General features: G+C 45.0%; 1 protein-coding gene across 9 annotated transcripts in view; it reads right to left on the bottom strand.

Moving 5' to 3' along the window:
• Nucleotides 1–5057: 5057 nt before the first annotated feature.
• Nucleotides 5058–9500, bottom strand: part of Sap130 (Sin3A associated protein 130) — an 84084-nt gene continuing 79641 nt past the window's right edge. For all 9 annotated transcript variants that reach the window (XM_029471853.1, XM_021150423.2, XM_021150426.2 and 6 more), the window contains 3 exons: nucleotides 9188–9291; nucleotides 7346–7459; nucleotides 5058–5957 (listed from right to left, as the gene is read on the bottom strand). In XM_029471853.1, the coding sequence (XP_029327713.1) occupies nucleotides 5799–5957; nucleotides 7346–7459; nucleotides 9188–9291 (377 nt within the window). In that variant the 3' untranslated portion in view covers nucleotides 5058–5798. The remainder of the gene's footprint in view (nucleotides 5958–7345; nucleotides 7460–9187; nucleotides 9292–9500) is intronic.

The raw sequence follows: 9500 nt of genomic DNA, 5'->3' as shown, positions 1-9500 counted from the left end.
AGGTCCTTAGTGGCAGCATGGATCTTGGGCATCAAGATGGCATCTGGCTGCAGCACAGACTATGGATATCACAGACCATCAAGATGGCCCCTGGTGGTAGCACGGACCTTGGAAGTCTTTGGAGGAGACATAACCCAGAAAAAAAACATTCTTTGTCTCAGAGGTGGTGTTCAGAGCCAGGTAGGGGAGCATGTCTGGGGACTGTGAGAGCTCCAGGCTGCTGCACACAGCTGTGGTGGCAGCAACAGGGTTGCATACTCCTTCATCCCCCACAGCTGCTCACAGCCATGCCTGTCATTACCACATCACTGCTGGTTTTGCTTCCCTCCATCATGGGTTCTGCTTTTCCATCATCTTTTCCCCCAATTTCATGAAACTGCTTTTTAAAGCCTCTTCCCAATAAGAGTTGGCTTTATTTCAGCTGCTCTGAGAAAAATTCATCATTTAACTAACATGGGAAATACTGAGTGGTCGTCTTCTGTCTCATCGCACCTTTCTGAGACTTCTGGGTCCCTTAGATGCAGTGCTGTCAGCAGCTGGCATCGTGAGTTCTCCCAAGAACACAACACTGGACCATCTCTCCAGCCCAAGAACTTCATCCCTTTCTATATCTGAATAATGATATAGTACTAGGTTTCATAAGGAAATTTTCTTATACCTAGGAAGGAAATGTGAGATATATATATATATATATATATATATATATATATATATATATATATATGTGTGTGTGTGTGTGTGTGTGTATGTATGTATGTATGTATGTATGTATGTATATATAGTTTAGGAAACACCTAGAAAACCCAAGGTTCAGCTGGGTATGGTGGCGCACGCCTTTAATCCCAGCACTCGGGAGGCAGAGGCAGGTGGATTTCTGAGTTCGAGGCCAGCCTGGTCTACAGAGTGAGTTCCAGGACANCCAGCCTGGTCTACAGAGTGAGTTCCAGGACAGCCAGGGCTACAAAGAGAAGCCCTGTCTTGAAACACCAAAAAAAAAAAAAAAAAAAAAAAAAAACCCCAAGGTTCCTTATATATTGTAAATATATGCTTTTTTTGAGACAGGGTTACTTTGTATAGCCCTGTATAAGTGTTCTGGAACTTGCTCTGCAGACCAAGCTGACCTTGAATTCAGAGATCTGCCTGCCTGTGCCTCCTGAGTGCTGGGATTACCATTTTGCATAAATTTACATTATTATTATTATTAGTAGTAGTATTTTTGGTTTTGCGAGACAGGGTTTCTCTGTATCGCCCTGGCTGTCCTGGAACTCACTTTGTAGACCAAGCTGGCCTTGAACTCAGAAATCCGCCTGCCTTTGCCTCCCAAGTGCTGGGATTAAAGGCATGTGCCACCATGCCTGGCATAAATATACATTATTTGTTGTTCGTTTAATTTTTAAAGATTTATTTATTTTATGTATGTGAGTACACTGTAGCTGTCTTCAGACACACCAGAAGAAGGCATCAGATCTTATTATAGCCACCATGTGGTTACTGTGAATTGAACTCAGGACCTCTGGAAGAGCACTCAGTGCTCTTAACCGCTGAGCCATCTCTCCAGCCCCTATTTTTTTCTTTTTTTTGTTGTTGTTGTTTGTTTTTGTAAGTGTTTTGGTATATAGTGGAGGATATCTTTAAATTCCTTCTTCCTCTTGATTCCGGGGGCTGGCACTGCAGACGTGTACTGTCATACCCAGGAGAATAATTTTTATTTAATTAGTCATTTTACTTTGAGTGTTTTACCTGCATGCACATCACGTAGCCTATGCTGGTCTCAAGCTTACTGTATCTGGGAGGGTGACCTAGAATGCCTAAGTCCTTTGCTTTTATTTCCCATATGTTGGAATTATAGGTATAAGCCACGACAGCTGGCATTAAGCTGGTTTCTGATGATTTGTGTTTTAAGAAACATTTGAGCTGAACATGGATAAGACCAAAGAATATGCCAAACTGGAGAAAATGTGGAGAAAAGCCCATGAGGCCTCAATCCCATACAAATAAACTAGAGGTGGTCCTCCCCAGGGGAAAGCACACCAACTGGTCACTTAGTGCCAGCCATCCATCCCTGAAAACAGATATACAACAGCAACATCACATGAACTTGACATATTACATTGACGATATATATGTATATACAAATATATATATGTGGTTGAACATGGTGGTGCACACTGGAGGGAAATTTCTGTGTTGAGGCCATTCTGGTCTACAGAGCAAGTTGAAGGACAACCAGAATTACATAGAGAAACCCTGTGTCGAAAAACCAAAATGAAATAGAGTGGAGAATGAAATAGGAAGGTGTCTGATGTGACACTATCTCTGGTTTACATCTGTATAAACACAGGTGTAGGCAGCCGATGCCTAAAAGATGGCACCGGTTTCTGGTACACCGTGGCTGGAAACAACACCACTGCACAGGTGCTAGCCCGAATCTGGCGCCAACCCCTCCTGAGTGGGTGCATGCTAATGAAGTGTCGACAGGCCGACCAATCCCAGGAGGACACAGCCCTCCCCAGTGCTGGGGTGTATATAAGCAGTCCTCCCTGGGTTCCTGTAGCAGCATTGAGGCGTTCCTGCAATAAAGGCTGTTGAGAAGAATCTGACTGTGTTGCGTTTTCCTTGCCGGACGAGGTGGGCGCAACAACTTGGTGGCCCATACTGGGACCCGAGGATCTCATGGATTCAGAACTCTTCAGCTGAGGAACGGCGGTACCGGTAAGTCTCCCAAATTGATCCCCGGTTAAAAGGGGGGATATGTTTTTCTTGCCCATGTACCCAGTGTGGGTAGCTCTTATCCTTGTTTCGTTTTTTTGTAATTTCTGGCCTCTGCTTTTGTTTGATAGAAGCAGTTATGGCAGGTCAGAAAATTCTTACGGAACAACAAGAAAGTATGTCAGAGGAAGATAGGAAACTCATAAGCAAAAGAAAGAAAAGGGGCAAAAAAGAGAGATGTAATAGTTCTGAAAGGACATGTTTTTAAGCAGAGTGTTGGCAGGGTATACTGCTGTGGTTGTGAAACTTCCCACCTTTGTGCCTATAGTAGATTTTGAAATGTTTGCCACCTATGCCCATTGGTGCTACTCACTGAGTGGTCCAATTTGAACCTCTTTTCCTCAAATCTTTGCTTCTGTTTGAGAATGAGTTCATTCATCAAGAAATTAGGATAGAGATGGTCAATATTGTCCACAACATAATTACACTTGGGACATCTATTATTGTCCTCCAAACTCTGATGAATGCACTTGTAGCAAAAGCTGTGGCCACATTTTGTCATGTATGCCTCCTCAGTCNTATCAAAGCAGATGGGACTCTCTCTTATTTAATAGACTTAGTTCAAGAACAGGTTGAAGAATTGTATAAAGTTGTACAAGCTAATTTCTCTCAGTCTCTTGAACAGAGTCGCCTCTTATCTGAGTACCTTAAAGGAAATTGGTCGGCTAAAGCGGAGCAGTTGTCCAGAAAACTGCTCCTCCAGATTGCCAAACTCAACAGCACTCAACTGGACCCCGTCACCTTGGGGGACTTCACTTCCTGGATCACCAATGCCTTCTCATTCTTTAAGGAATGGGCAGGAATGTTGGCCTGGGGGGCAGTGGTCCTCCTGGGTTGTGTCTTTTGTATCTGGCTACAGATACAAAAGAGAGCACGAGAGCACACTCGCAGTGGTGTAACAAGCATTGATGGTGATTAAAGATGGCGCATCTCCCAATGTTTAGCTGGCCTCTTTAAAAAATTAAGAATTCGAGCCGGGTGTGGTGGCACACGCCTTTATTTCCAGCACTTGGGAGGCAGAGGCAGGCGGATTTCTGAGTTCAAGGCCAGCCTGGTCTACAAAGTGAGTGCCAGGACAGCCAGGGCTACACAGAGAANGCACTTGGGAGGCAGAGGCAGGCGGATTTCTGAGTTCAAGGCCAGCCTGGTCTACAAAGTGAGTGCCAGGACAGCCAGGGCTACACAGAGAAACCTAGTCCCAAAAAAAAAAAAAAAAAAAAAAAAAAAAAATTAAGAATTTTCCCTAGGTTGTCTGGTCGTTGTAGTCACACAGATCCACAGGGCAACTATCCTTATGCACAGACCAACCTAAGACACGGGGCCTGGAGGTGATAGGGTAACCCCATGACAGGTAAGGCTGTGACATGAAAGGATCGACCTAAGACAGGAGGCGTGGCCGATGGACAGACTTGGCCAGACCTAGTCCAGCATCATATTATTAAACAAAAAGGGGGAGATGTAGGCAGCCGATGCCTAAAAGATGGCGCAGGTTTCTGGTACACCATGGCTGTAAACAACACCACTGCACAGGCGCTAGCCCAAATCTGGCACCAACCCCTCCTGAGCAGGTGCATGCTAATGAAGTGTTGACAGGCCGACCAATCCCAGGAGGAGGACACATAGCCCTTCCCAGTGCTGGGGTGTATATAAGCAGTCCTCCCTGGGTTCCCGCAATAAAGGCTGTTGAGAAGAATGTTGCGTTTTCCTTGCCACACGAGGTGGGCGCAACACAAAGGCAAGTGCATGAACACATACCATCGTTCATGTCCCCTTCCTTAAATAAATACTAATAGAGAAATCAAGACTGGTTATATACTACACAGATTCCTTCAGAGATTCGTCCACAATTCTGTGAAGAAAATCTACTCACCTGGAGGCTCCATCGACAGCACCACAGCCTCAACAGTCCTTGTGTTGACCAAGTTCTATTAGGCTCACCACCACCACACCCATCCCCACCCACCACCGTCGCTGTCATCATTGTTGTTTGAGACAGTTTCTCTGTGTGCCCCTGGCTGTCCTGGAACTTACTCTATAGACCAGGTTAGCCTCAAATAGAGATATGCCTGCCCTTGCCTCCCCAGTGCTGGGATTAATGGTGTGTCTGGCATTTTATCAGGCTTATTTAAAACAAATAAGAGCCAACAGTCTTTACCACTACAAACATCATCAGATTACTGGGATGAGTAGAACTCAATGTGGAACACCACTTCTGCCAAGTAGCCTGAACTCTGCAAGTGCAGCAGAGTGAATACTTGAGAGGGGCTCCTTAGAAAGAGGCAAACTGCTCATCTACAAAAACCTCTTCTAGTCCTTTATTGATGTTTGGAGATGCGTGGTACATATGACTAACAGTATCACACGGTAGGGAAGTACAGATAACTGGAAATGTCCTATAGAACAGGATTCCAGAGCAGTTAGTGTTGCCTGCTCTCAGCCTCCACAAGAATCCAGCTCTGACACAGGCAGGACAGACAGTGTAACAGTGTCACTTGGGAATGGTTCTTTTGAAAATGACAAGAACTGATCGCTGGATCCTTTTGCATGAGATGTGGCAGTTCTCGGGTGCTGTGGCACCGCTGTAGAAGGCCAGTTTGGGCACTGGACAGTCAAATAGGGGAAGTGACCGGGGTAAGAAGAGGTTTTATGTTTAGTCTAGAGAGAACAGATTGTCCAAGTGGATACTTTCAGTCCAGGCTCAGCTCAGGCCCTACAGGAATCCACCAGATAAATACAGTCTATGGACTGAAAGGCTGAAAACTCAGTCGGCCATCTGTGTCACCAAGTGTCTGGAGTCCCTGAAAACTGAGGTGCAATAGGTGTGCGTCTGGAGGAAGGAGGACTCGGCACGTCAGTCCAGTTCTGATCCTTCTGTGCCACCAGATCTGCTTCCTCAAGTGAAGGAAGAAAAGTGTCCTGCAATTCAATGCTCCATTGTCAAAGTAGCAAAGCCCTCTCTCCCTGCCCCCCACCCCCGCAGTATCATTCTTCCTAAGTTCTGTTTCCAAGTCCTGATTCTTCCTTCCGGTCTACACCTTCTCCTTCCGCTTCAACTTTGAGACTTTCTTGACCGTCCCGTTCTTGTTGAGGAGCTTCAGGACGCGGTCTTTGTGATCCAGAACCTTAAGCATAGAGTCTCTGGCTTCACTGATTTGGTCCATCACTAGTTTACACCTCTGCATGTTTCCCTGAGACAGAAAAGACACACTGTTACCTGATGTCGCACAGATGAAACACTTTTACAGGACTGTTTGCATTCCTCAGAAAACAAGGCTGACTAGACTATGGCTTTGAGTTCTTGGGGCAGGCTGAATGACTTGGTGAGGACAAAGGGAAACAAAACCGGAAGTACACTTTGTTCTTGCTGGCTAGACTTCACTGTGTGGGAAATTGTCATCAACACTCAGTTACTTAAGTCTTACTCATCTGTGGACTCCGTGCAACAATAACAAGTGAGCAGACAACATGAGCTCAGTGATACCACAGTGGCAAGTCTGTGAGAGGAAAGATGGATCTGTACTGGCTCCACAGGAGGGAAGCCATGTCTGAGACTGTCAACCTGACTAGAAACCTGTGGCTGGGGAGGTCATAGGCTCACTGGTAAGATGCACAGATTTTTGCAAACATCCACCCATGCTCCTTATGAACAGCTTGGATGAAACTCAAGGGGTTACTGGAGAAAAAGGTGTCAACACAGAAAGGATACTAACTGGGAAGAAAGGAGTGAGACAGAAAGAAGAAGGAAACAAAAGTGTCCGGAGAGATTACTCAGCAGCTAGGAGTGCTTCTTGTGCTCTATGAGCATCTAAATTGGGTTCCCAGTCATGTCAGGTCAGGTAGCTCCCAACTGTTCGTAACGCCAGTTCAAGGGATCTAACACCCTCTTCTGGTCTCTGCAGACACAGACACAGACACACACACCCCTACTGGTCTCTGCAGACACAGACACAGACACACACACACACCCCTAAAAAAAATGTATATAAAAAATGGCTAAGAACCTCTACTAATGCACACTGAAACAAAGGAGTTAGTACCAAAGACACTCTTACAGTGGGGAATGGTATGGTAAAGCTAGAGGAAAAGGAAGACAAAAATGTAATCAAAACACAATCTCAGCCAGGCGTGGTGGCGCACGCCTTTAATCCCAGCACTCGGGAGGCAGAGGCAGGCGGATTTCTGAGTCCAGCCTGGTCTACAAAGTGAGCTCCAGGACGGCCAGGACTATACAGAGAAACCCTGTCTCGAAAAACCAAACCAAACCAAACCAAACCAAACCAAACCAAACCAAACCAAAAAACCAAAAAAACACCCCTCCCCTAAAAAACCAAACCTCAACAATTATTACTAAACAAGATAACAAACAAAATGACTGTGACTAGGGAGGCTATTAGTAAGAATAATAAAAAAAAAAAAAAAAGAAGAAAAAGAAGCCGGGCAGTGGTGGTGCACACCTTTAATCCCAGCACTTGGGAGGCAGAGACAGGCAGATTTCTGAGTTCCAGGCTGTCTCGAAAAACCAAACAGAAAAGCTGCTCTATAACCAAACCCTCTGAAGGGTGAGAACTCATCAAACCTGTATCAGCTCATTTATTCGATGTAGATCGTCATCAGTTGCTGCCTTTTTCTTTGGGATAATCCCTTCCTGTAGGTTGGTGAGTCTTTCATAAACGTCGTGTTCTAGATTTGTCTGCAATACACAAAAGAGAAATACTGTGGCTTTGGACGCTTTTCTGTGTCAATCTGAAGCAAACCAAGCTGCCTGCGCACCCTGAGAGCCGCTGTGCAAGCGCTTTGATGATGAAGACCTTGCTTGCAAGGACTAAGGCATGAATATTAACAAGTAATAAAGGAATGAACCAATAAATAACTTTACATTATCCTATAATTTGCCATAGACCATAGCCTATCTTCTTTTTTTTTTTTTTTAAAGATTTATTTATTTACTTATTATATGTAAGTACACTGTAGCTGTCTTCAGACACTCCAGAAGAGGGCGCCAGATCTCTCTTACGGATGGTTGTGAGCCACCATGTGGTTGCTGGGATTTGAACTCCGGACCTATCAGAAGAGCAGTCGGGTGCTCTTACCCACTGAGCCATCTCACCAGCCCCATAGCCTATCTTCAAAGATAATTTTGAAATACTATTCTGAATCCATAATTCACTTGAAAAATAGCTATTATTTTTACAGAAATATAATTTTATACTAATTTAACCCTAGCCAAAACATAATGGCATTTTTTTTTCCCAAAAGACTTCCATGTATGTCAGGCTGACCTCAAACCTACCATGCAGCGAAGCATGGCTCTGAACCGGTCCCACTGAATTACAGACTGCCTTTCCATCCAGTTTGTATAGTGCGGAGGACCAAACTCAAGCCTCTTTGCAGGCTACATGGCGCTTGTCACCCTTTTCCTTAGGTAGGACCTTGCTAGGTAGCTCAGGTTGGCCTCTAACACAAAAGACTTTCTACCCCAGCTTCACAAATAAATACTATGATTCTAGTGTGTGCCACACACGTGTTTTGAGACGCAGTAGGAAATGTTCAAGGTCACAGTTACCCTAAAGATGGGAACACTTTGTGAGGCTACTGTGGCTGCTTTCCCTTCACTAGGATGATGACATTCCTGTTCCAGGTTTGTGGCAATGAGGGGAGGGGGAGTCATGTAAATTCTACCACTGAGCAGATGACACAGGTGCAGTTACTGTTCATCAGCCAGTGCACCTAGGGGGCAATATGGGATGCTCTCAGGGACAGAATGAGTGAGCAGGGGCTGTGGGAGGCAGGCTTTGTAGAAAGGACTCCTGCCTGTTCTCTAAAGCAAGATGGTACAGGTCTGTGTGTCCTACTAGGAGCTGGTAGGTGGTCATTGAAGCCTGTTACTTGGTAAGAAGCAAAATGTGTGGTGGCTCACGGTGAGGGGGCTGGTTGGCTATCTAACCTTCTTTGAGGAAGCGGAGTAGTGAGGTAGGGAGAAGTGGCTCATGGGAAAGCCACTTAAGGCTCCCCTTATTTCATATGTCCTGACAGGACATAACTTTCAAGTTTAACTTCAAGTCTCAAACCACACATCTTTATATTTTTTTGGGTCTGGGAATCAGAATTCAAATTTTGGCCTGGACAGATGGCTCAGAGAGTACAGACACTTGCTTCCAAGCAGCGTGACCTGAGTTTGATCCCCTAGGACCTACATGGTATAAGAGAACCTACTCCCAAGAGCTGTCCTCTGACTCACCTCTATTAAATAAACAAGTGAATAAATAAGAAATTATATTCACCACACAATATATAAAACTTGCTTTAATTGTGGGGTTACAGTAAGCCTGTGTGCCTTTACGATCCCACTTGAGGCAGGCAGGCTACCTATTGGGTTACCTCTCTGGCATGACACGACAGCAGCCAGAGCTGTACCTACCAGCTGTAGTAACTGGGCGGCACAGAGGTGAACTTTCCAGCCCTGGGCTCGGCAGGACACTCCTTTCTGATTAGCAATTTCCTGTAGCATAGCTTTCTTCTCCTCTGCAATCACATAGAGATCAAAGTAAGTATACTTCAATTGTTATAAAAGCAAAACCATTTGGGCTCAAGCAGCTTAAGTGTCAATATCTTCTCAGAATTTCTTTCCTCAAACATCTTCTGTAGTTAAATCAGGTAGAATAGGAGTCATTAAGACCATGAATTTTCTTTCTGAGATGGGGTTTTGCTGTGTAGCCCTGTGTGGCCTCTGT

Source organism: Mus caroli, chromosome 18 (assembly GCF_900094665.2).
Source record: "Mus caroli chromosome 18, CAROLI_EIJ_v1.1, whole genome shotgun sequence".
Taxonomy (NCBI): Eukaryota; Metazoa; Chordata; class Mammalia; order Rodentia; family Muridae; genus Mus; species Mus caroli.
This window is presented reverse-complemented; position numbering and strand designations above follow the sequence as displayed.